The sequence below is a fragment of the Pseudophryne corroboree genome, chromosome 7 (genome assembly GCF_028390025.1).
Source record: "Pseudophryne corroboree isolate aPseCor3 chromosome 7, aPseCor3.hap2, whole genome shotgun sequence".
NCBI classification, from domain to species: Eukaryota; Metazoa; Chordata; class Amphibia; order Anura; family Myobatrachidae; genus Pseudophryne; species Pseudophryne corroboree.
The window spans coordinates 417,396,748-417,422,837 of NC_086450.1; the positions used below are offsets into that span (position 1 = coordinate 417,396,748).

At 47.1% G+C, this 26,090-nt stretch overlaps 1 protein-coding gene and 1 non-coding gene across 3 annotated transcripts in view; both read right to left on the reverse strand.

Moving 5' to 3' along the window:
- Positions 1–6,719: 6,719 nt before the first annotated feature.
- Positions 6,720–26,090, reverse strand: part of RAB11FIP3 (RAB11 family interacting protein 3) — a 121,459-nt gene continuing 102,088 nt past the window's right edge. For both annotated transcript variants that reach the window (XM_063934769.1, XM_063934768.1), the window contains 4 exons: positions 13,074–13,229; positions 12,034–12,174; positions 11,026–11,135; positions 6,720–9,081 (listed from right to left, as the gene is read on the reverse strand). In XM_063934769.1, the coding sequence (XP_063790839.1) occupies positions 9,072–9,081; positions 11,026–11,135; positions 12,034–12,174; positions 13,074–13,229 (417 nt within the window). In that variant the 3' untranslated portion in view covers positions 6,720–9,071. The remainder of the gene's footprint in view (positions 9,082–11,025; positions 11,136–12,033; positions 12,175–13,073; positions 13,230–26,090) is intronic.
- Positions 14,886–15,004, reverse strand: LOC134946679 (5S ribosomal RNA). The gene has a single exon (XR_010182324.1). It is a non-coding gene; the product is annotated as a 5S ribosomal RNA (ribosomal RNA).

Consider the following 26,090-nt stretch of genomic DNA (forward strand, 5'->3'; position numbering starts at 1 on the left):
AGTTAAAAGTAGCAACCGGGTGTGAGTATAACATAGTGAATATTCTAATAAATTCTGGGCCAAACTGTTGAGCATGGAGTACTCGTGAAATATGCGACCAGGAAACCCTATCGAAAGCCTTATCTGCATCACAACTGACTATGATGGCTTCTTTATGTTTTAATTGATAATAACGGTGTAGTGCCGCTACCAACATGCGTATGTTATGGACCGAAGTTCTGCCCTTAACAAAGCCATTTTGGGCTGGGTGCAATATTCAAGGGAGAAAGCTCTGTATACGCTGCGCCAATAATTTAGTAAAGAGTTTCAGGTCTTGATTCAATAAGGAGATGGGCCTGTAAGACTGGACCTGTGTAGGAGCTTTACCAGGTTTTGGAAAAACTACAATCCTAGCCTCAGTGAAGTTCGAGGGAAGTTGGTCTCCAGAAAGCAAGGCGTTAAACAAAGTAACCAAATGGGGTAGTAAATGGTCCAAGAGGAGTTGACAGTACTCTGGTGGGCCCATATTTTGGTAAAAAATTATTTTAAGAACCTCATTTTTCACTATGTTAGATAGCAGTTTTTCTCTATCGTCCTAGTGGATGCTGGGGTTCCTGAAAGGACCATGGGGAATAGCGGCTCCGCAGGAGACAGGGCACAAAAAGTAAAGCTTTTCCGATCAGGTGGTGTGCACTGGCTCCTCCCCCTATGACCCTCCTCCAGACTCCAGTTAGATTTTTGTGCCCGGCCGAGAAGGGTGCAATCTAGGTGGCTCTCCTAAAGAGCTGCTTAGAGAAAGTTTAGCTAGGTTTTTTATGTTACAGTGATTCCTGCTGGCAACAGGATCACTGCAGCGAGGGACTGAGGGGAGAAGGAGTCAACTCACCTGCGTGCAGGATGGATTGGCTTCTTGGCTACTGGACATCAAGCTCCAGAGGGACGATCACAGGTACAGCCTGGATGGTCACCGGAGCCGCGCCGCCGGCCCCCTTGCAGATGCTGAAGACAGAAGAGGTCCAGAATCGGCGGCTGAAGACTCCTGCAGTCTTCTAAAGGTAGCGCACAGCACTGCAGCTGTGCGCCATTTTCCTCTCAGCACACTTCACACGGCAGTCACTGAGGGTGCAGGGCGCTGGGAGGGGGGCGCCCTGGGAGGCAAAATAGTACCTATAAAGGCTAAAAATACCTCACATATAGCCCTAGAGGCTATATGGAGATATTTAACCCCTGCCTGATTTCTCAAAATAGCGGGAGACGAGCCCGCCGGAAAAGGGGCGGGGCCTATCTCCTCAGCACACGGCGCCATTTCCTCTCACAGCTCCGCTGGTCAGGACGGCTCCCAGGTCTCTCCCCTGCACTGCACTACAGAAACAGGGTAAAACAGAGAGGGGGGGCAAATTTATGGCGATATTTTTATATAACAAAGCAGCTATAGGGGAGCACTTATTATAAGGCTATCCCTGATATATATATAGCGCTTTTGGTGTGTGCTGGCAAACTCTCCCTCTGTCTCCCCAAAGGGCTAGTGGGTCCTGTCTTCATTAGGAGCATTCCCTGTGTGTCTGCTGTGTGTCGGTACGTGTGTGTCGACATGTATGAGGACGATATTGGTGTGGAGGCGGAGCAATTGCCAAATATGGGGATGTCACCTCCTAGGGGGTCGACACCAGAATGGATGCCTTTATTTATGGAACTACGGGATAGTGTCAACACGCTAAAGCAGTCGTTTGACGACATGAGACGGCCGGACAATCAATTAGTGCCTGTCCAGGCGACTCAAACACCGTCAGGGGCTGTGAAACGCCCTTTGCCTCAGTCGGTCGACACAGACCCAGACACAGGCGATGACTCCAGTGGTGACGGTGACGAATCAACCGTATTTTCCAGTAGGGCCACACGTTATATGATTTTGGCAATGAAGGAGGCGTTACATTTAGCTGATACTACAGGTACCACTAAACAGGGTATTATGTGGGGTATGAAAAAACTACCTATAGTTTTTCCTGAATCAGAAGAACTAAATGACGTGTGTAATGAAGCGTGGGTTGCCCCTGATAAAAAGCTGATAATTTCAAAGAAATTATTGGCATTATACCCTTTCCCGCCAGAGGTTAGGGAGCGCTGGGAAACACCTCCTAGGGTGGACAAGGCGCTAACACGCTTATCTAAACAAGTGGCGTTACCCTCTCCTGAGACGGCCGCACTTAAAGATCCATCAGATAGGAGGATGGAAAATATCCAAAAAAGTATATACACACATGCAGGTGTTATACTACGACCAGCTGTAGCAACTGCCTGGATGGGCAGTGCGGGGGTAGTTTGGTCAGAATCCCTGATTGAAAATATTGATACCCTGGACAGGGACAATATTTTACTGTCGTTAGAACAAATAAAGGATGCATTTCTTTATATGCGTGATGCACAGAGGGATATATGCACACTGGCATCACGGGTAAGTGCTATGTCCATTTCGGCCAGAAGAGCTTTATGGACGCGACAGTGGACAGGCGATGCGGATTCAAAACGGCATATGGAAGTTTTGCCGTATAAGGGGGAGGAGTTATTTGGAGTCGGTCTATCAGATTTGGTGGCCACGGCTACAGCCGGGAAATCCACCTTTCTACCTCAAGTCACTCCCCAACAGAAAAAGGCACCGACTTTTCAACCGCAGCCCTTTCGTTCCTTTAAAAATAAGAGAGCAAAGGGCTATTCATATTTGCCACGAGGCAAAGGTCGAGGGAAGAGACAGCAACACGCAGCTCCTTCCCAGGATCAGAAGCCCTCCCCGGCTTCTACAAAAGCCTCAGCATGACGCTGGGGCTTCTCAAGCGGACTCGGGGACGGTGGGCGGTCGTCTCAAAAATTACAGCGCGCAGTGGGCTCACTCGCAAGTAGATCCCTGGATCCTGCAGATAATATCTCAGGGATACAGGTTGGAATTAGAGACAGATCCACCTCGCCGTTTCCTGAGGTCTGCTTTACCAACGTCCCCCTCCGAAAGGGAGACGGTGTTGGAAGCCATTCACAAGCTGTACTCTCAGCAGGTGATAGTCAAGGTACCTCTTCTGCAACAAGGGAAGGGGTATTATTCCACTCTTTTTGTGGTACCGAAGCCGGATGGCTCGGTAAGGCCTATTCTAAATCTGAAGTCCCTGAACCTGTACATAAAGAAGTTCAAGTTCAAAATGGAGTCACTCAGAGCAGTGATAGCGAACCTGGAAGAGGGGGACTTTATGGTATCCTTGGACATCAAGGATGCGTATCTCCACGTTCCAATTTACCCCTCACACCAGGGGTACCTCAGGTTCGTTGTACAAAACTGTCACTATCAGTTTCAGACGCTGCCGTTCGGATTGTCCACGGCACCTCGGATCTTTACAAAGGTAATGGCCGAGATGATGATTCTTCTTCGAAGAAAAGGCGTATTAATTATCCCATACTTGGACGATCTCCTAATAAGGGCGAGGTCCAGAGAACAGCTAGAGATGGGATTAGCACTGTCTCAAGAAGTGCTAAAACAGCACGGGTGGATTCTGAATATTCCAAAATCCCAGTTAATGCCGACAACTCGTCTGCTGTTCCTAGGGATGATTCTGGACACGGTTCAGAAAAAGGTTTTTCTCCCGGAGGAAAAAGCCAAGGAGTTATCCGAGCTTGTCAGGAACCTCCTAAAACCAGGAAAGGTGTCTGTACATCAATGCACAAGAGTCCTGGGAAAAATGGTGGCTTCTTACGAAGCGATTCCATTCGGCAGATTCCACGCAAGAATTTTCCAAAGGGATCTGTTGGACAAATGGTCAGGGTCGCATCTTCAGATGCACCTACGGATAACCCTGTCTCCAAGGACAAGGGTGTCTCTTCTGTGGTGGTTGCAGAGTGCTCATCTATTGGAGGGCCGCAGATTCGGAATACAGGATTGGATCCTGGTGACCACGGACGCCAGCCTGAGAGGCTGGGGAGCAGTCACACAAGGAAGAAACTTCCAGGGAGTATGGACGAGCCTGGAAACGTCTCTTCACATAAACATTCTGGAACTAAGAGCAATATACAATGCTCTAAACCAGGCAGAACCTCTGCTTCAGGGAAAACCGGTATTGATCCAGTCGGACAACATCACGGCAGTCGCCCATGTGAACAGACAGGGCGGCACAAGAAGCAGGAGGGCAATGGCAGAAGCTGCAAGGATTCTTCGCTGGGCAGAGAATCATGTGATAGCACTGTCAGCAGTGTTCATCCCGGGAGTGGACAACTGGGAAGCAGACTTCCTCAGCAGACACGATCTTCACCCGGGAGAGTGGGGACTTCATCCAGAAGTCTTCCACATGCTGGTAACCCGTTGGGAAAGACCAATGGTGGACATGATGGCGTCTCGCCTCAACAAAAAACTGGACAGGTATTGCGCCAGGTCAAGAGATCCGCAGGCAATAGCTGTGGACGCGCTGGTAACGCCTTGGGTGTACCAGTCGGTGTATGTGTTTCCTCCTCTGCCTCTCATACCAAAAGTATTGAGAATTATACGGCAAAGAGGCGTAAGAACGATACTAGTGGTTCCGGATTGGCCAAGGAGGACTTGGTACCCGGAACTTCAAGAGATGATCACGGAAGATCCGTGGCCTCTACCTCTAAGGAGGGACTTGCTTCAGCAGGGTCCCTGTCTGTTTCAAGACTTACCGCGGCTGCGTTTGACGGCATGGCGGTTGAACGCCGGATCCTAAAGGATAGAGGCATGCCGGAAGAAGTCATTCCTACTTTGATTAAAGCAAGGAAGGAAGTAACCGTGCAACATTATCACCGAATTTGGCGAAAATATGTTGCGTGGTGCGAAGATCGGAGTGCTCCGACGGAGGAATTTCAACTGGGTCGATTCCTACATTTCCTGCAATCAGGATTGTCAATGGGTCTCAAATTGGGATCTATTAAGGTTCAAATTTCGGCCCTGTCGATTTTCTTTCAAAAAGAATTGGCTTCAGTCCCTGAAGTCCAGACCTTTGTTAAGGGAGTGCTGCATATTCAGCCTCCTGTGGTGCCTCCAGTGGCACCGTGGGATCTAAATGTGGTTTTGGACTTCCTAAAATCTCATTGGTTTGAACCACTAAAAAAGGTGGATTTGAAATATCTCACATGGAAAGTGACCATGCTTCTAGCCCTGGCTTCTGCCAGGAGAGTGTCAGAATTGGCAGCTTTATCTTACAAAAGCCCATATCTGATTTTCCATTCGGACAGGGCAGAACTGCGGACTCGTCCGCATTTTCTCCCTAAGGTGGTGTCAGCATTTCATCTGAACCAGCCTATTGTAGTGCCTGCGGCTACAAGTGACTTGGAGGACTCCAAGTTACTGGACGTTGTCAGAGCATTAAAAATATATATTGCAAGGACAGCTGGAGTCAGAAAATCTGACTCGTTGTTTATATTGTATGCACCCAACAAGATGGGTGCTCCTGCGTCTAAGCAGACGATTGCTCGTTGGATCTGTAGCACAATCCAACTTGCACATTCTGTGGCAGGCTTGCCACAGCCTAAATCTGTAAAGGCCCACTCCACAAGGAAGGTGGGCTCATCTTGGGCGGCTGCCCGAGGGGTCTCGGCATTACAACTTTGCCGAGCAGCTACGTGGTCAGGGGAGAACACGTTTGTAAAATTTTACAAATTTGATACTCTGGCTAAGGAGGACCTGGAGTTCTCTCATTCGGTGCTGCAGAGTCATCCGCACTCTCCCGCCCGTTTGGGAGCTTTGGTATAATCCCCATGGTCCTTTCAGGAACCCCAGCATCCACTAGGACGATAGAGAAAATAAGATTTTACTTACCGATAAATCTATTTCTCGGAGTCCGTAGTGGATGCTGGGCGCCCATCCCAAGTGCGGATTATCTGCATAAGTTGTACATAGTTATTGTTAACTAATTCGGGTTATTGTTAAAGGAAGCCATCTTTCAGAGGCTCCGCTGTTATCATACTGTTAACTGGGTTTAGATCACAAGTTGTACGGTGTGATTGGTGTGGCTGGTATGAGTCTTACCCGGGATTCAAAATCCTCCCTTATTGTGTACGCTCGTCCGGGCACAGTACCTAACTGGAGTCTGGAGGAGGGTCATAGGGGGAGGAGCCAGTGCACACCACCTGATCGGAAAAGCTTTACTTTTTGTGCCCTGTCTCCTGCGGAGCCGCTATTCCCCATGGTCCTTTCAGGAACCCCAGCATCCACTACGGACTCCGAGAAATAGATTTATCGGTAAGTAAAATCTTATTATTACTATTATTCTGATTAGCAGTGCTTTTTTTTGTATTTTTTCACATAAAGGGTCAGATGTAATGAAGTCAGAGTTGGTCGGAGGTGCAGGTTCCTAGGCGACCTCAGATGTTCTTTTAAAGCAGCAATCATCAATCAAAACCATGCCTGGCAAATGATTGCCGCTTTAAAAACCCGCTCAAGTTCGGCCGGGAACACGCACCTCCGGCCAACTTGGACTTCAAGGTTAAAAGAACGACATAGAATAGGTAGACAGTAGGGAAAGTTCTGTTGAACTGCCTACCGTTTACATGTCGACCTTTTGACCCTCTCAAACATTAGTGGCAGACCTATTGACTGTAGACCTTTTTAGTGTAGATCTGTAGTCCGGATACCCTCCCCAAAGATCGCAAGAGCTGCAGGACAGTTCAATCAGCCCCATATCTCCTGGGACCACATGAATTTACCACGTCTTGGGTTGCTTCACTGGAAATACTCAAAACACACCGCAATGTTATTTCAATCAAACAGACTTTATTCAACAGAAATTTCTGAAAATACACAAAGATAAAGAAGAATCATCTCAGAACAGAGTTAAATTAATGATCCTTTATACAGAAAATGTTCATTCATGTTCCATAGCGTCATCTGCTTGGTCTGCACACGCAACACAATTTAAGACTTTCAATCCCCATCCCTTCTTAATGAAGCCAGAAATGTTACTTAGTGGCCAAGTTGCCACTTACAGTCTAGATTTATGTTAATTTAAACCAAGTTAAAACAATTTATACTATTTCCTCTGTGAAAGCTAACACTGATATCTGTACTGAAAGCTGTAGTGCAAGTTTTTTATTTTTTTGTCAATTTACTTCTTACAGTAACCTAACGATCTTCCTTTGTATAAGAGATTAATTTGTCCTAGAGATTTCATTGTGGCATTTATCACTGGATCAGGCCGGCAATACTGCACAAATAAAAGCGGATCTTTCATCAGCTCAGCTGTCCATATTATCGTGGCAAGTTTCAATTTAACCAATAAAACCACAATGGATCTCGATTTACACTGGCTTTCTCTAGTCGCCGTCAATCTTCAAGCCTCAGCCTGCCCGGCCAGATAACGCTTTCTCATTGAGCAACTGAAATGTTATAGCATGATGAAGCAAAATAATATTATAATAAACTAATAATAATTTATAGGGTCGCATAACATGACCTTAACGGAAAGGGGACAGGTCCACTGAATTGGAGGCGTCACATGGTTCAATAAATTCATTTACTTGCCAAAGTCGTCGTTCTTCCTTCACAAAGTGTATTTTCCTGTATAATTCAGAGAGTTGTCATCGCTAGAGGAAGAATACCAAATAACCCCATTTTATTTTCTAAATCGATTGCATGTTCCAATGAAACAGTCTTCAAGCAAATGGCCGCCATCCTACAACTGTGCACGGAGTTGGAGACACGTCTTGGGGACATCACTTTTGCCTCTACTGGCTGTTGAACCATGTTGGCCCCACAGATGAAAAATGAATACCCCTAATATGCCCTGGATCGTATTGCTGTCCCCTTGGCCATGACGGGGGTAAAAATCCAGTGACTCAACAGGAATGCGTCATCCCAGAGGGATCCCGTCTGCTCATAACCTGTATATTTACAGATCAATATATATATATATATTTTATTTTTATTTGTATCTACTTATGTACATACACATATAGAAACTTTCTTCAAAAGTGTCTAAAAATGCGATTTGTCTGCATATAAAAAGAGAGGAGGAAGCAAGAGAACAAGGTCTCCCTAGCTTACTAGCCATTTTCACCCTCTTAGTGCCGGAATAGGCTGGTCAGAATGCAGCACCAAGTCAGATGTTTTGGATGGGTGGTTACACAAGCAGCGTGGAAGCCTATTGTGGTACTGTACATATATTTACGAGATACAATACATGCACTGACGCATGTACTGCATTTACACCTCTACAACCCAGCAAGTGTGCGATGCACTGATATTGTGCAAATAACAGGCAAACATAAGTTCACTGGGACTCTTTAAGTGACGGTTAGCAACCTGTATCTTTATATAGCATCACTACTTTAAAGAAAATATTTTACTATAGCAGGCTTATGTTAATTGTGGCTGTGCAGCTGTTGGCAGTGCATGCTGGGACTTGTAGTTCTGCAACCGTTGGAAAGCCACAAGCTGCTTGCCTCTGCCACACAGCACCACTCATATGGGTGTTATGACGGTGCAGTCTCATTATAAGAACTTACACAGAACAAATGAGAATGTTAACTATTAACATTATTGATGCGGAGTCACCCCCTGTGCGCTGTTACCTATAGGATAACAGTGCATGAAGACTGTATATACATTTGTGCGTTGATACAAGTACACACACACACAGGCATTAGACAGTAGCCTTTAAGTTCGTGATCCAATAATCTCCGATCTGAGTTATTCTAACAGCCAAGTCCTCAGCACTGGATAGCTTTTTAGTCTGATTTTGATGAATAAATAGGGAAATGGTGAGCCGGGCACTACCCACGGAAGGAGAGAAGCAGTATGCCGGGTCTTCAGGGTTAGAGAACACCTGCAGTACATTCCGCAAAGATTTAGGGTGACGGTGGTATATTCCTCTTAGCCACAATGAAGCTGTACAGCAGCCATAGATTGCCTCTGTGCATTCTCTCTGACACAAGAAAAAAAAACCAGACCAAGTCCTGACGCTCAGCAGCAAGATCTTCGCAAAGCAGTGCTTGTCTGGATAAGCCTGAGTGCATCTGTGGCTGCCCACTGCCCGAGCCCGCGTCTGCCTCCTCTGCTCTCCGGATCATGGGCAGAGCTGCGTCTCCTTCTGGGACAACTTGTGGTGTTAATGTATTCTGCAATAAAGAGAAAGGTTCAGCCGCAAAGTGTCTAAATCATTAACGACCTTGCTCTTCTACTTCCTGTATAAAGCCATGCTCTGTAAAACTAAACGCTGATTACTTTTTAATGGCTAACTCCACCTTTCGTGTATTCATCACCATATGCTGCTGGGAGTTCTTACACTGTAGTGTTTTCCTCCCCCTTGAAGTTAAAATCCTGCTTACATTGTGTAGATTTCGAGCCACAGATAGAGAGGTAGCTGTAACTGCTCCTGGGTTATAAACAGCTACTCCTGACTGCTATGAGACTCCCATTCTGCACGCGCCCAACGTCCGTTTTAATTCAGCGGAACACTAAGCACCTTTGTGTCCTATATCCCAGTCACCACACCAGTCACACCTCTTTTATACAGAGTTCTGCCAAAACAGGATATAACAGTACTGCACTTATGTCTAGGGCCTAATTCAGACCTGATCGTAGCAGCAAATTTGTTAGCAGATGGGCAAAACCATGGGCGTCATTCCGACCCGATCGCACACTGCGTTTCTTCGCAGCCGTGCGATCGGGTCGGAACTGCACATGCGTTGCGGCCGCATTGTGCAGACGTGTCGGGCAGCGATGCCGGTAACGAAGAAAGCGGTCGCGGCGACCGCAATATGATTGACAGGAGGAAGGCGGAACCGGGCATCAACTCACCGTTTTCTGGGCGTGGAGATCCAAACGCAGACATGTCCAGGCGTTTGGAGGGCGAATGTCTGATGTCAATTCCGGGACCTGCAACGCTGGATTGATCGCACAGGGTAAACGCTTACCCTGGTCTTGTTCTACACAAAACTTTTTTTGCATAGCAGGGCTGCACAAGCGATCGCAGCCCTGCTATGCAATAATACACTCCCCCATAGGCGGCGGCTAGTTGATCGCACGGGCAGCAAAAAGTTGCAGCGTGCGATCAACTCGGAATGACCCCCCATGTGCACTGCAGGGGGGGCAGATATAACATGTGCAGAGAGAGTTAGATTTGGGTGGGTTATATTGTTTCTGTGCAGGGTAAATACTGGCTGCTTTATTTTTACACTGCAATTTAGATTTCAGTTAGAACACACCCCACCCAAATCTAACTCTCTCTGCCCTCCCTGCAGTGCACATGGTTTTGCACATCTGCTAACAAATTTGCAGCTACGATCAGGTCTGAATTAGGCCCCTAGTATTCAGATTCTGCTCTCAGATAAAGCTCTTAACAGCCAATTAATAAAACACTTCCCAACTTCAATTCACTTTTTTGATTCTTAAATTAGACTTAATTGGCTAATAAGTAAATATGGACACATGAACTGTGCTGGCACAAATCAGCAGACTGGATCTTGAAAAACGTCACAAAGGCTGTATTGTTCTAAGGGGGTCATTCCGAGTTGATCGCTCGCTAGCTACTTTTAGCAGCCGTGCAAACGCATAGTCGCCGCCCACGGGGGAGTGTATTTTCGCTTTGCAGAAGTGCGAACGCCTGTGCAGCCGCGTGGCAACTAACACATTTTGTGCAGAACAAGACCAACCCTGTAGTTACTTATTCTCTGCGATGATTGCTGCGACGAATGACATTGAAATGATGTCAGATACCCGCCCAGCAAACGCCCAGCCACGCCTGCGTTTTTCCAAACACTTCCAGAAAACGGTCAGTTGACACCCAGAAACTCCCACTTCCTGTCAATCTCCTTGCGTTCGGCTGTGCGATTGCAATTGTCGCTAGAACCAGTGCAAAACCACAAAGGACTTTATAGCCGTACGACGTGTGTGTGCATACGCATGCGCAGATTAGCCGTTGTTTTCACTGATCGCTACGCAGCGAACAACTGCAGCTAGCGATCAACTCGGAATGACCCCCTAAATGTATTAAAAGATGAACATATCACTTAATTCCATCCCCCCTCTACAGGATTATTCTATGCTTTATTTACACTTACTTCACTTCCAAGATGGCTGGGTTGGTCTCCATAATTGCAACGATGATACGGTCAATATAATCCTGTAACCGAAGGTTGATTTCTTCTTGTTTCTGAATAGCCTCCATAAGCTGCAAAGTAAGAAGGGGGTGTTCACGGCTGTCCTGCATATCAGGAGGTAATAGATCCACAAGCCTTCCAGAGGGACATTACAGCAAAATCTTACGTATTCTGCATCATTATTGTTTAATCATCATTAATAAAACCATTCTGTCTCTTATCACATCACTAGAAAGCTGTAACCATCAGATTCTTGTATACCTCGTCTCTAGAAACCATCACCAATAGCACCAACCTGCATCTTCCATAACTCACCTCTGCAGACTTTTAACTATTACTAACATCACCAGCCTATCTTCAGTATTTAATCTCTAGAGTCATCTAGTTACACAAATCGTCTGACACTCTTATCTGGAAAGCTTTATTAGTATCATCCATACCTCATCTTGAAAAAGCTCCAACTATCTTCCAAGTATCTTCCATACTTTTTCTCTATAAACCACTAACCATAAGTATCTTCCATAACTCATCTATAGAAAGCTCTAACCATTAGTATATTCCATACCTTATCTCTATAAACCACTAACCATAGGTATTTTCCATACATCATCTCAAGAAAGATCTAGCCATTAGTATCATTCATACTTCATCTCTAGAAAGCTCCAACCATTAGTATCTTCCATACCTTATCTCTGGAAAGCTGTAGCCATTGGTATCTTCTATACTTTATCTCTAGAAAGCTTTAACCTTTAATCTCTTCTATAACTTATCGCTAACAACAAACCATCACCAGTAACATCAATCCTTATCTTCCATACTTCTCCATATAGACCTTAACTACTAATAACACCAATTTGTCTCTTCTGCATTTCATCACAAGAACTGTAACCATCAACAGATACACTAATCTATCGCGTCTGAAACATTGCAACTTTCATGCATCACTGCGAACCCCAATGTCTTCCGTACCTCATCTCTAGAGACGCTGCTAATCTCAGCAGCCAGCGAGTCAGAGAAGGTTGTGGAGAACAGGTTTTTGGCTCCCTGGATACTGAGGTTTATGATTTGTCCATTCAGTTCTTCATTCTGCTCCTTGAGAGTCCGTTGCTCCTACCAAGGGAAAATAAGAGAATTAATAAAATAACCAAAGAAACGTCATATTTAGATATGACAACAGAACCTACAATATAATATATATACATATTTTCCAAGATACGCTCAATCATTTTTATTTATTTTTTTCAATATATTTTCAAATCTCCCTCATTGTGAAGGGGTGACGACAAAGAGATACACCAACATATCCTGTCTTGTGTAGTAGGAATAGAAAACTACAGTTCCCAGGATGCATGGTGTTGTAGAAGCAAGGAGTGTGTCTAATAAGCCAATCAATTCAGAGCTACGTAATATATTGTGTGTATAGGTGGAAGGCAATGTATGCGTGGACGTTGTGTGTGTATGGGGGGCAGGCAATGTATGTGTGTACGTTGTGTGTATAGGGGGCAGGCAACGTATGTGTGGACGTTGTGTGTGTGGGCAAGCAATGTATGCGTGGATGTTGTGTGTATGGGGGGCAGGCAATGTATGTGTGGACATCGGTCATAAACTGGGGCCACCCCCGGCAAAAGAAAAATCCAGAAATTGCTATAGTGGAATGCAAAATGGGAGGAAGATGACGGCTGTCCCCATATCAGTGACCTGACCAGGGATGGGGTAAAAGGAATGAACTAGTGCAAGTTTGTTAAAACATTGACAGTATCTTTTATGATATACCATTTAAGAAGTACTACTATAGATACAGACAGGGGATGGAACATGCCGAAAGAGGTTAATATTGGTAATGATGAAAGGTGATCCCTATCACAATGTAAAAATAAAGACCTATCACTCTGATACAACAAACAAACAGAAAAAAGAAGAAAAAGACAGACTGTTTAATATGGCTTGTACACACGTGTAATAAAGTTTTTTGATAAAGTACTCATAAAACCGATCTAGAACCACCAGACCTGTTTCAGTCGCCGGACCTCTTGCTCTAGCTCAGCCTCCCGGGTGCGGCAGTTGTACTCCTGGAGGGCAGCGCTATTTCCCAGCCCCATCCTGTGCTCCATTTCAAGGCGCATCAGCTGCATCTGTTCTAGCTCCCGCCGGAGCTCCTCTATCACCTGGAATGAAGGGACCATGCAAAAAGCTGGGTTATAAATTTAATGCAAGAGCGGTGATGACAGGGATCTCGCTTTTCTGTTCTGCCCCATCTCTGGTCTTTGCTATGCTATCGACTTCTTCCCTGACTTTTGCTGCTGACACTACAATGTAACCTGCAGCCAGCACTTCCACAGACTTGCCTGATCACCTTGTGCTGAGTGACTCAGCCGTCCTCGTCCTGGCTTTGCTGCTGACACTATGCTATGTAATTATCAGGCAGACAGCAGTTTCATAGAGCTTATCTGTCCCGCACCAGTTCTGCACAATCTTAGTCGCTGATGCATCATCGTCCAGTTCCTTCGGCATACAGTAAACAATAGCTGTCTGCAGGGCGTACTGTATGTTGCTTTATTACGTGACCCCTGGCAGCACTTCAGTCTGCACTTTATCAGGATTTTGGTACTTACCGATAAATCCCTTTCTCCGATTCCACAGGGGCCACTGGAGTGTAGTTACAATGGGGAGATAGTTGGTAGTATTGGGAGCTGGCACTTTAAAAATTCTCACACTGTGGCTAGCTCCTCCCCTACTATCTCCCCTCCAAGCCAGTCTACGTTAAACTGTGCCCGAGGAGAGCTGTAGTAACCAAACCGTAAGGCAGAGGAGGTTAGCGACGCCCTGTAAACCAGGCGAACACAAACTAAACCTGGAACGGAACCTGACAAAAACCAGGCTAGCCTGAACCCAACAAGCAGTCATATGGTGATCTGCAAACCGTTAATCAAACAAAAATCAGGAGAAACAGCGCTGGGCGGGCGTCCAGTGGCCCCTGTGGAATCGGAGAAAGGGATTTATCGGTAAGTACCAAAATCCTGATTTCTCCTTCATCCACTAGGGGCCACTGGAGTGTAGTTACAATGGGGACGTCCCAGAGCTCCCAAAAACGGGTGGGAAAGCGCTGAGAGTCCTGTAAAGACTGCTCGGCCAAACAGTGATGCAGAGGCCGTAAAAGTGTCAAACTTGTAGAATTTGGCAAAACGAATGTCGGTTTGACCAAGCATCCGCCCGACAAAATATTCATGGAGACCCCGCGGGCGGCTGCCCATGAAGGTCTTACAATGCGCGTAAAGCGCGCTGAAATGGAAAACGGAGGCTCCCTAGTAACCGCCAAGAAGACTGTCTGATGATCAGATGTATCCCACTGTCCAGCCTACGCTGGGACCCCGGCTATTTAGTACGGGAGCATCGTACAGAGCAAAGAAGAAAAACACTTCATCGAATAGCCTGAGACCTCTGTAGAGAGAGTTGGCGAGCCCTGACAACCTTCAGAGAGGATTGAAAAACACTAGTGTCAGATTTATATGAAAAATGGACATCCCCTCTGGAAGAAACAACCGCTGAGGCCGAAGCATAGCCAGGGTAGTTGCCAGTAGAGTACTCCCTGAAAAAGAGGCCGAACATACGGCCGCTAGGCTAATCTCATTTGGAAGAAAAGCGAAAAAGGCAGAGACCTAAAATTCCGGTCAGTGTGGTTTGAAGCGCAGCGGAGCAAAAACCTCCCAGAGAAACCAAAGATGAATGGTAACTGGAAGAAGGGGGAAAAACCCCTTTTTTTCTTATTATGTCCTATAAAGTTTTCCAAAAGTGGCAAAATCGAGAAGAGGTAACAGACTTTTAGCCTACAGCACCTAATATTCCCAGGCGGTCTCCCATCCAAGTACTAACCAGGCCTGACCCTGCTTAGCTTCCAAGATCAGACGAGATCGGGCGTGTTCAGGGTGGTGTGGCCGTAGGCTCTGAAGTCGGGGCCCCGTAGGCCTAACCGAACTAGGGAACTCCTCCCTTCTGAGGTCTCGTGAACAGTCACACGGGTCAATGAAACCAGTGTAAGATTGAACAAGGAGAAAAAAGGAGCCTGTTGAAGTAGACAGTCCAGTCGAGGTAGGAGCCACGGCTCCTCTACTGACAACAGGCGTATCTGTATCTTCAAGTCATGCGTGGCCCAACCAGCGCCACCGAGAGGACTAGCACGCATAATCCCCTCCTGTGTTACTGAACATGAAGTAGAAATAGAAAAGGAGGCAGGATAGAATAACCAGAAAACTCCCCGGAGCCGAGGGCCTCCACGGCTACTGCCGCCAGAGCTCACGTCCGAGAGTAATAAAGGGTTAAAGAGTCAGTCAGAACGCCCTGAGGTCGATCCGAAATCTCCGCCCACAGCGGACCAGATGACAAAACTCCGGGGCATGTTCCCTCACCCAGGAGTCTGACCTGGTGGCTTGATCTGGAAACAAGATTGTTGTCCCCCGCTCCGAGAGGGATGGAGGCGACCCTTCATTGCGTCGCAACTTGACTGAAGTAATAGAGTCTCTGGTGCCGAGGAATGAAAAGAACCTCTGACGGACCGTGTTGAGAAACGTCTATGCGGAGCATAAATTGGATCTGTGTCGAATCAGAAACTCCTGGATCCTCCGGATATTCAGAAGCCACGTAATGTACAGAGTGGGATAGTAGCAGTAAATTGTCCCATTAGGGAAACAACGTCACCCACTGCCCTTGAAAAAGAGTTATTCTGTGATCTTCCTAAACTCTGTGGGAGCGGAAGAGAGAAGAGGAAAGGACTTACAGTGAAAATGAGAATCCTGTTAAGGGGGAATCTGAGAAAAGCCTGTCCAACGGAAATCAGTAAACAGGTATCTCTGAAGACAAGGGACACGTAAAACTCCCTTTCTTGTTCCACTTAGCAATCACAGACTAAAAGGATTGTAAGGCCAGAATAGGCCTGTCCGAGCCACTTGGTTTTGGAACGTGAAAAGAAAACGAAGGCCTGAGAACTGTCCTAATTCAAATGATATGTGAAAAACAGGGATCAACACCCTTTGCGGTTAGAAAACCTATGGAGCGCAGCCTGCAGTATGACTTTCTTGTCATCGTAAATCGGCCGACCCATGCCGAGGGACTCCTGAGACGGTTGTAACCGCCCAAGCCTTCTCCCATCGACCTGCGCCTACCCTGGGACCCTCCAGGTGGTAGGAAAGTCTGTGTAATGGGTGTATAGGATGACATTAAATCAGACTGGACCGAGGATGTTGAACCTCTGCTTCAGTCTTTTTACCCTGAGAACCCCTGGCGACGAAGATATCACCCGTGTGGAGTCGAAAGCCTGAAAGGGCACGGAAAAAACTAAAGGAAAGACCAGTAAAGGTCTGTCTTGGAACTGGGGCAGTAGTAGGAGAAAGCAAAATGGACCTACCTCCAATGGTTCAAGAAATCCTGCAGAAAGTTCCTTCCCCAGAACCATCTGCCCCGTAGGATTTCCTGTTCCCCTGTCACTGTCGCAGCCCCAGAGGTCGTCGGGTTAAGACAGCCCAAGCGAAGATGTAGGGTCCGAGTCTGCAGACCTGGAGACCTCCAAAGAATCATAAAGCAGAATCGTGATTCTGACCTGTACCAAAGTATCAATTGATCCTGATGCGAAGCATCCTGTAACCTAGAGGACAATTGTTCCCCAACCTACCTGCTCCGGACACGGTATAACCGCGCTGCCGCATATGTCGATGGATCCCTGAGCAAGGTTGCCTCAGGAAAACGGCGGCTTGTTGGACTGACGATACATCGAGGGGTATACCCTAGAGAGGTTCTGATACCATCTCCTGCCATCTGCGGGGAAAGGATAGGAAAACAAACATTGTTTGATACCTGATACTGTGTATTCGGGTGTCTGTCGGCCGCCTACCGGAGCCTGCCCAGCTCATCCGAAACTGGACCAGTCGCTGTCATTTCGTCATTGGCGTGGAACCTTGATGGACTTGACGTGTCCTCCTCCTTTACCTGCAGTATCAGATGAACTGCTGTATAATGTACCTGGATATTCTGAGACACTGGTTCAGATCCACAGAAAACAGACATCAGTAATGCATGGAATGTTAGCAAGGTTCCCTTTTGGAAAGGTGAAATGACGTACAATCTGGTTAACAGTGACATTACCTGTATAATCTGAGCTGTTCAAACAGGAGTGTCCTGCAGGTGTGCGGAGGGCTAAGCAGATGGCTCCACCGCATACTTCACACCTAAGAGGGAATTCTTCGACTATCCCAGGTGAGACAAACGAAAGGAGAAAAGGTGGGTTAAATAAACACAGCCCTATGCAAGGTCTGCACTATAATGTGTGACCGACCCGATTCAAATAAACTTTCTGGAGCAGCGGAGACCTGAACCAGTAACGCTGCGCTGTGGGACAGGAGTCTTAGCCCTAGGCTTTAGGAGCTCTCCTTAAAGTTTTGTTCGGATTCAAACCCCTGTTCAGATACCCGCTACTAGCGTATTGAGCCACAGCGCTATTTGTCTGATGCCTTACACACATTCCCCAATTACAAATAGCATTAGTAACTAGTGACCAAGGAATAATAAAGGGAAGGCAACACCCCGCCCTGTATTTAGTGTACCGCTAATTAAGGTGCACCAGATGTTTCTCGGAGGTTGCGCTGGCTTTTCAAAATGGTGACCAGCCTGTGAGAAAAGATGGGGGAATATGTTATGTGGTAAGGTGGGGTATTCTGTTATTAGAAAACATTGCGGAAGTGTTTCTTTTATCCCCTATATATGGTATTGTATGGATATATCTATATACATACCCACACATACACACTTAAAAAAAAATATATATATATATATATATATATATATATATATACACACATACAAACATAATTATATATGTATATATACACACACACCACCGTGAAACCCACCGGGTAGATAAATACTATCTATGTGAACCCAATAGGGTAGATAAATACTGTGTATTTGTAGGTAAATAAATACTGCACAGTAGATTATTAAATTATTAATGAGCCGAGTCCCAGCTCCTGTAATAGAGCAGATTTCCTGATTTGCAAGTAGGGAAATGCTGGGTAGAGGACTCTACTGCAGGAGGAATGTAGCTATATTTCAGCAGCATGAAGTATCGAAAAGTTACAAACTCCTGAGCCAGGGTCTGTTGCCTAGCGACAGTGAGACCTGGGAGCCCGCTGAGTAAAGCGGGTTATAAGCCTTTACTCACCCCTCTTTGCAAAGAAATCCTCCCTGCACAGCCAGGAGAGGAATGAGCCTTCAGTGTGAGCACACACTGGAGCGGCGTGCTGCAGCGGCGCGGGGAGCGGAGAGAGCCCGCTGTAGAGCGGGAGTTAGCTCCGCCCCCCCCTGCCTCGGCGCGCAAATGTTATCCCCCGGCCGCCTTGCTGCGGTCGGAGTAATGTAACCCACTGTTTGTTGCTGCCGTCTGCATATTGTAATATATGCTGCGGCCGGGGATCGGTGCTGAGAGTCTGAGCCCGCCGGACGGAGCGGGAGTTAGCTCCGCCCCTCTGCTCCGGCGCCACTTATAAATTTAAAATCAGTTTATGACCCGGCTGCCTGTAAGCTTGTCTGTGCGGCCGTGTAAACGTATCACCCGGCTGCCTGTCTGCTGCAGCCGGGGATTGAAGAGCACTGAGCCCGCTTACAGAGCGGGCTGAAGCTCCGCCCCCCACATAATGGCGCCAAGTGTGGCTCTTTCTGCTGCAGTCTGGTCATCTATTCACTGAGCTACCGCAGCCATATAGATTTCAAACACTGTTCTTTAAGATAGAGTGGGACTTGAACCCAGGACAACTGGTTGTAAGTCAGAGGCAGTAAAGACCATCACATCTAAGAGTCTCACTCTGTAAAATCACCCATCAGTCTGGAGGGGAGGGGGGGGGGGGGGGAGATTGTACTCACTGCTGTCCTTCTGATGGAGTGGCTCCGACACGCGCCGCACGCAGCGGTGTCCGGCCGGAATTTTCTGTGATGGAGTGGTCCCGACACAAGCCGCACGCAGCGGTGTCCGACCATTTTTTATACTCACCGCTGCCATGCTGCCGGAATCTTCTGCTGGATGGAGTGGCCGCGACACGCGCCGCACGCAGCGGTGTCCGCCAACTCAGGAGAGCTCAGTGTCTCCCTCAGCCGGGGCCCATCCCTAGCCGCACGCAGCTGCGATGGGACCCCGCCGGCAGCTCCCGCGGTGCAGACTGGCAGTGGCAGAGCTGCCAGTCTGTGAGTGTAAGTTAGAAAAATAAAATAATAAAGAAAAAATAAAAATTTCTTCAGCTAAACCCAAGTGAACCAGCTACCTCGGGCACTAAACTAAGACTGGCTTGGAGGGGAGATAGTAGGGGAGGAGCTAGCCACAGTGTGAGAATTTTTAAAGTGCCAGCTCCCAATACTACCAACTATCTCCCCATTGTAACTACACTCCAGTGGCCCCTAGTGGATGAAGGAGAAAGAAGGTTTTAGGAACCTCCAAAGAGGACAAGTGGAGGTGCTGCCCAAAGGAACCAATCCGATTATAGCTAGCACCTATCTAGTACATTCTATAAGGATAGCTAGAATCTGGTTGGCTGCTAGGGGCAACACCTCCATTTTGTCCTCTGTAGAGGGTTTGAGTAATCTCCCCCTTAAAGCGCATATGCTATACATATATTCCTACATGGATGCCCATGTAGCTTGCAGCTGTCCTACACAGACCCTGGGACCAGTACTGCATACCTGTAAAGCTGTAACATAGGCTTTGATGACCTGCGGCTCTTTAGTGATTTTAAGTCCCAGCATATAAGAGGCTGGCAGGAATACATGAAAAAATGTATTATTCTACTGTCTGGCTATCAGGCAATTCTGTGAACCCATTCCATTCACAGCTGGAGAGTCAGGAGGTTGCCAAGTTGCTGAAGGGAAATGCAGTATATCAAAATTGTCCGGTCTCCGCCCGCACTGCAATATAGTATATCAAAACTGTCCAGTCGCTCTCATTTTACTTTTTGCTGTTATTTTGTACTTTTGAAGGGTCTGAACTAGCATGGGTCATCTCTGCACTACCGATGTTCTCACTGATGGGCCTGGTTCAGTGGTGGATGCAATATTGATGTTTGTGCAGTTCAGCTGTTTGCGCTGTTGAGCTATTTTGCTGCACTGCGCGTTTGGTGATTGATTAGCGATGGCGGATGCAGTGAGGATTTATTTGCAAGTGGTGACAGGTAGTGACTGCTTGTGGGAGGTGAAAAGGACTGTTTCAGGGGCGTGCCTGAGCCTGTGACTGCGCATTTGTACGCAGCTGTAAAAGCTCCGTCGACTTCTGAGCAACCATTCCCGCAGCAGCTTCATTAGCATATTCCCGCAGATCCAGTGCGTAGGCATTTGCAGTCGCAGTGGGCTTTGCATCCATAACTAAATCTGGCTCTGTATGACACTGTAACATAAATATATACAGGTTGAGTATCCCATATCCATATATTCTGAAATACGGAATATTCCGAAATACGGACTTCTTTGAGTGAGACTGAGATAGTGAAATCTTTGTTTTCTGTGGCTCAATGTACTCAAATTTTGTTTAATACACAAAGTTATTAAAAATATTGTATTAAATAAACTTCATTCTGTGTGTATAAGGTGTATATGAAACATAAATGAATTGTGTGAATGTAGACACACTTTGTTTAATACACAAAGTTATCAAAAATATTGGCTAAAATTACCTTCAGGCTGTGTGTATAAGGTGTATATGAAACATAAATGCATTCTGTGCTTAGACTTGGGTCCCATCGCCATGATATCTCATTATGGTATGCAATTATTCCAAAATACGGAAAAATCCCATATCCAAAATACCTCTGGTACCAAGCATTTTGGATAAGGGATACTCAACCTGTATATATATTCTTATTTTAGGTGACCACTGAACATTATATATTAATCCACCATGAAAGTGCACCTGGTAATATCTACAGTTATCTGTACTAGTTTCCATACCAATATTATATTGTATGTCCCCAAACCCGCTCCTCAAGGCATCCTAACATTCCCGGTTTTAAGGATATCTATGCTTGAGCACAGATAGTAAAATCAAATTAACTGAGATACTAAAGGAACCCATCTGTGCTAGGGCATGGATGTCCATAAAACCTGGCCTTGAGGGTGGACTGTGGGAACCACCGGTATTATACTCTTGTTTAAGGGGAAAAGTGCCCGGAAATGAGAGCGCCACGGATGGAACCAGGGATGCAGTCTCCACATTTATAACCTTCCAGAGGTAGCAGTGTGTCAGTCTATAACCTCTATGCCGGTGGTAGTGACCTCATTTCCTCTGTGCTATGACGCTCAAACATTGGTAGCGCAAAAAGGAAAACAATGGTATACATAATGAAAAGGAAAAAACACAGTACATGTAATCAGTTACAGCTAGGAAAGGCATTCCCTGGTTCTAATGTGAGATGACCTGCAAGATACATGAAGATAAGTCAGTGGTCAGCAGAACACTGCAATATTCTGAAGATTGGATAGGTTACTACAAACTACAAAACGGTCTGTAATAGAATTTGACAGCAGATAAGAACCACTTGGCCCATCTAGTCTGCCCCTTTTTTTTATCCTTTAGGTAATCTCAACCCTTTTTGAACCTTAATTCTGTGTAAGGATATTCATATGCCTATCCCAAGCATGTTTAAATTGCTCTACAGTCTTAGCCTCTACCACCTCTGTTGGGAGGCTATTCCACTTATCCAATATATTAGTAGCACAAAGACTAAGGGAGGGGGGTATTCAATTAGGGAAGTTTTTTCGCCTAGGTGAAAAAACTGCCCTATTCAATAGCAGGGCCATTTTTTCGCCTAGGCGAAAAATTAGGCACGAGCGAAAAACATGTGGATTGGCGAATCCACGTGTTTTCGCACCTGTGCCGGCGAAAATGTGGACCGTTTGACAATTTTGAGGCATTTTTCGAAAAAAAAAAGTGAAATGAAAAGGCACTGACGAAAATGCCTTAAAAACAGGCAAAAACTGCCCGCAATTTAATACGCAGGGGAGTGAATTCAATAGCTCCGAAATTATTAGAGCTAACTGAAAATACCCCTAAATGTGGTTTAAGAGAGAGCAAGTGGTTCTGCCAAACAGGATTGTAACTTAATGGAGGAGATTCAATTGTTTTGTGGGCTTGCATGCCTTGTATGCGTGCCCATTGGTACAGGGTTTATCTGTGCAAAGTTGCTAAACCCATCTAAAGTCCAGGTTGGGGCGCTCAAACTCCTGTTTAAGTGCCGAAACCACATCGTTTTCGCACATTTCAGCTTGCACCTCAGAAGGCTGTGAGCGGAAATGCTTCTCCCCCCCCCCCCCCCCCAGCTGCATGCACCCCTGAATTATTTTATTAATCTCTAAAATGATTTCACAGATTTCTTCCTGTTTACAGAACTAGTTACAAGAATTAAAAATAATAACAAAAGGGGGGCGTGGCCACGGCGGTGAAGGAGTAGGCAGCAGATCCCGGGAGCTCCCCGATCATATAACTCCTGAACCCATCCTGAGTCCCTCCGGAGTGTCTGCCTCCCAGTGCTGGTCCCCCCTCACCTCCGGGCAGCGGCGGGCACCCTCGTCCGCGGTCTCAGTGTCCTGGCTGACCGCGGCGGACGACTTCCGGAATTGCGGCCTCTGCCTCCTCCGGATCCCCGGCCTCGAGTTTGGCGCTCCCGGCCGCGCGACTCCCGGGGCCTCATTGGCGGGCGAGTGGCGCTGTCTGGCTGCAGGAGGCACCTTGGAGGACACAGATATCCCTCCTGCGCCTGGCTGGCTGAGGCCCACGGCTTGCTGGCTGGACAAGAAGACAGGTACTCCAGGGGAGGGGGAGAAGTGCCTGTGAACCCGGGGGCCATTTTGGGTGCAGCTCCACACATAACCTCACTGCACAGCTCTGCCATTCTACCCTGCAGGGACTGCATATAGCTTGGAACTGACTGTGCTGTTGTACTGCTCTGCTATCTCACAGTGTACTATATACCAACATCCTACCTTTGCCTCCTGGAATTTGCTGCAGGATATTCTCTCCTCAATATTACCTTTATTTTCACTTTTACACAATGCCTGTGCTTCCTATCCATTGATATATTGACCTAAAAATCGGGCACGGCTGCTTTCCGGCACTGAATACATACAACCTCTGCCGCCGTCTTCTGACTGCACTTCTATATTGAGACCCTATCCCGGGGTTTGTGTGACTGCTTCTTGTTCAATATGGTTAGAGACGGCCAGCGTACGGCCGCGGCCAAACTGGAGAGATTTGTTAGGCAACCTAACCCCAGGGGGTCGTTGGCTCATCCTCAGGGAGCCTCTCCAACACACTCATGCTCCCCCTCTGCGTCTACTACCAACTCCCCAGCGGCATCGGAGGCTCCGTCTATTCAGCAGGTGCTGGAGGCTATAGCGGGCAGTGAACAGCGTCTTTCCGATAAGATGGAGAAGGTGCAGTGCGACCTCTCCTTACTCCGACAAGATGTTCAGCGTATCCGTGAGAGAGTGGGTGAGGCGGAGACACGCGTCTCCAACTTGGAAGATATGTGTGGCCCCCTCAAGCAATCCGTGTCCACGGTGACCCAGCAGGTTTCCTCCCTCCAAACCAAGCTTCTAGACATGGAGGGTCGGCTGCGTAGAAACAATGTAAGATTTGTGGGCCTGCCTGAGAGAGAGGAGGGCTCGCAACCGGAGGACTTTCTCGAATCTTGGCTTAAAGAGCTATATGCCGCTGAATCCTTTACGGCCCAATTCACGGTGGAGCGTGCACATAGGATACCATCTCGGCCGCTACCTCCTGGTGCCCCTCCTCGCACCTTCATAGCCAAATTCCTGCATTATAAGGATCGTGACTCGGTTCTCCGCCTGGGTCGTACTGGAGTCAGGGTGTCGGCCTTCCCGGACTTTGCCACAGACGTCCAGAAGGACCGAGCCCAGTTTATGCCTATCAAACGACGTCTGCGAGACCTCAACCTCTCATACTCCATGCTGTTTCCCTCTCGGCTCCGGGTTGTGGCGGATGGGGAGACCAAGTTCTTTAATTCTCCTAGAGAGGCGGCCCAATGGCTGGACAGATTTGCGCCGGGTGCTCGTCAGCTGGCTCCGGACTGACTCCCTGCGTTGAAGATGCTGGGATCTTGACTACCGGAGGAGACGACCATACTTCGGTGAGCCCCCCCCCCTTTGCTTTGGTGGCTCAAGACTTTTCACGTTCAAGTGGTACTGGATAAAGAGGTTTAGCTGAGAATCTAGGCCTTCTTAGCATTTGGTAGTTGGGGTTGGTTGTTTGGGATATAAGTATGCCGGTGTTCGGGGTGGTGGGGAGGGGATGGAAGGTTGGGGAGCTGCCAGTTGCGGCTCCTCTTGCTGTTTTCTGTTTTCTTTCTTTAGTTCGTTATTTTTCATATCTATGTACTTTCTGAAACAAGGATGTTTAATATACCGGATGTTATGGCTTACAACGCAGGGCTTGTATGAGATATATGTTGCTGTTGCTAATAGTGCTGATTCTCAGATATATTTTGAGAGATGTCTATCCGTGTGGCTCATAGAGATTTCCTGGGGTCATGATTAATCTGAAATTTCTGGCATGGAATGTCCGAGGTTTGAATAATAAAATCAAACGCTCCTTGGTTTTAAATATGATTAGGAAATATGACCCGGATATTGCATGCCTCAGCGAGACCCACTTAGAGGGAAATCGGTTGTTATCTCTACGACGGGCTTGGGTGGGATGGGCTTACCATGCCTCTCATTCCTCCTTCTCCAGGGGTGTGTCTGTTCTGATTAAAAAATCGGTGCAATTTGAGTTAAAATCAATCAAAACTGACCCGTATGGAAGATTTGTATTCCTGGAATACAAACCGAGTTCCCAGCCCTATTACATTTTAGCGGTGTACGTCCCCCCTCCTTTTTCATATGCTGTGTGCAGCAAGCTGCCTCTTTTATAGCTTCCTCTCCTGCCACCCCGGTGATATGTCTGGGTGATTTTAATAATACACTAGATTTATCTTTGGATAGATGGCATTCTCCGAATACTGCGGTGGTGGGTAGTGGTTCTACCAAGTTTGCTGATTTCTTGAATAGCTTGCAGTGGGTAGATGTGTGGAGGCTTCGTCACCCTACGGCCCGTCAGTTCTCCTGTTTCTCCAGCACATATGGCTCCTTTTCTAGAATCGACCTGATCCTAGTGTCTCCCGCCCTTCTCCCTCTGGTCACTGACGTCCGCTATGAGGCCCGGGGAGTCTCTGATCACTCCCCTTTGTTGATGACTCTTGCTGTGGAAAGTCAGAGGGGGCATTCTTACTGGGAGCTGCACCCCTCTTGGCTGACTCAGTTGGGTGACTGCAGTGACCTGGAGACTCAGTGGGGGGGTTACTTTAACGACAATACAGGATCTGCCCCGGGGACGATGGTTTGGGATTCATTTAAGGCATTTTTGAGGGGTTCATATATTGGACGCATAGCAGCTCATAAAATATCCTCTGGGGAGAGGGAAAAGGCCCTTGAGAGTGACGCCAGAGATCTGGAATCCCAATATTTGCTGGATGGTGCCCCCGCGACGAAAACACGCTGGCTGGTGGCTCAGTCGGCTTGGCTGGCCCACCTGTCTGATAAAAACTCACGGTCCCTCCTCTTTAGGGCTACTAATATTTATATGCAGGCTGATAGGACAGGTAGCCTCCTGGCCCGTCTGATACATTATGATCGCCCTGGGACTACGATCACCCAAATGTCCGACAGTGATGGCTCCCTTGTTGACACCACGCCGGACATTGCGCAGTTATTCCGATCTTATTACACTGCGGTTTATAGCTCGCAGTTGACATGCTCTACTCTGGATCTCTCATATTATCTGGGGGGTGTTCCACTACCCGCACTCTCCTCTGAGGCCCGTGAGGTACTGGAGGCGCCTTTGACGCTCGCGGAGGTGACTGCGGATATTGGTATGTCCCCTAATGGCAAGGCTCCGGGGTGTGACGGAATTCCCTCCGAAGTATACAAAACTCATATTGATTTTTTCG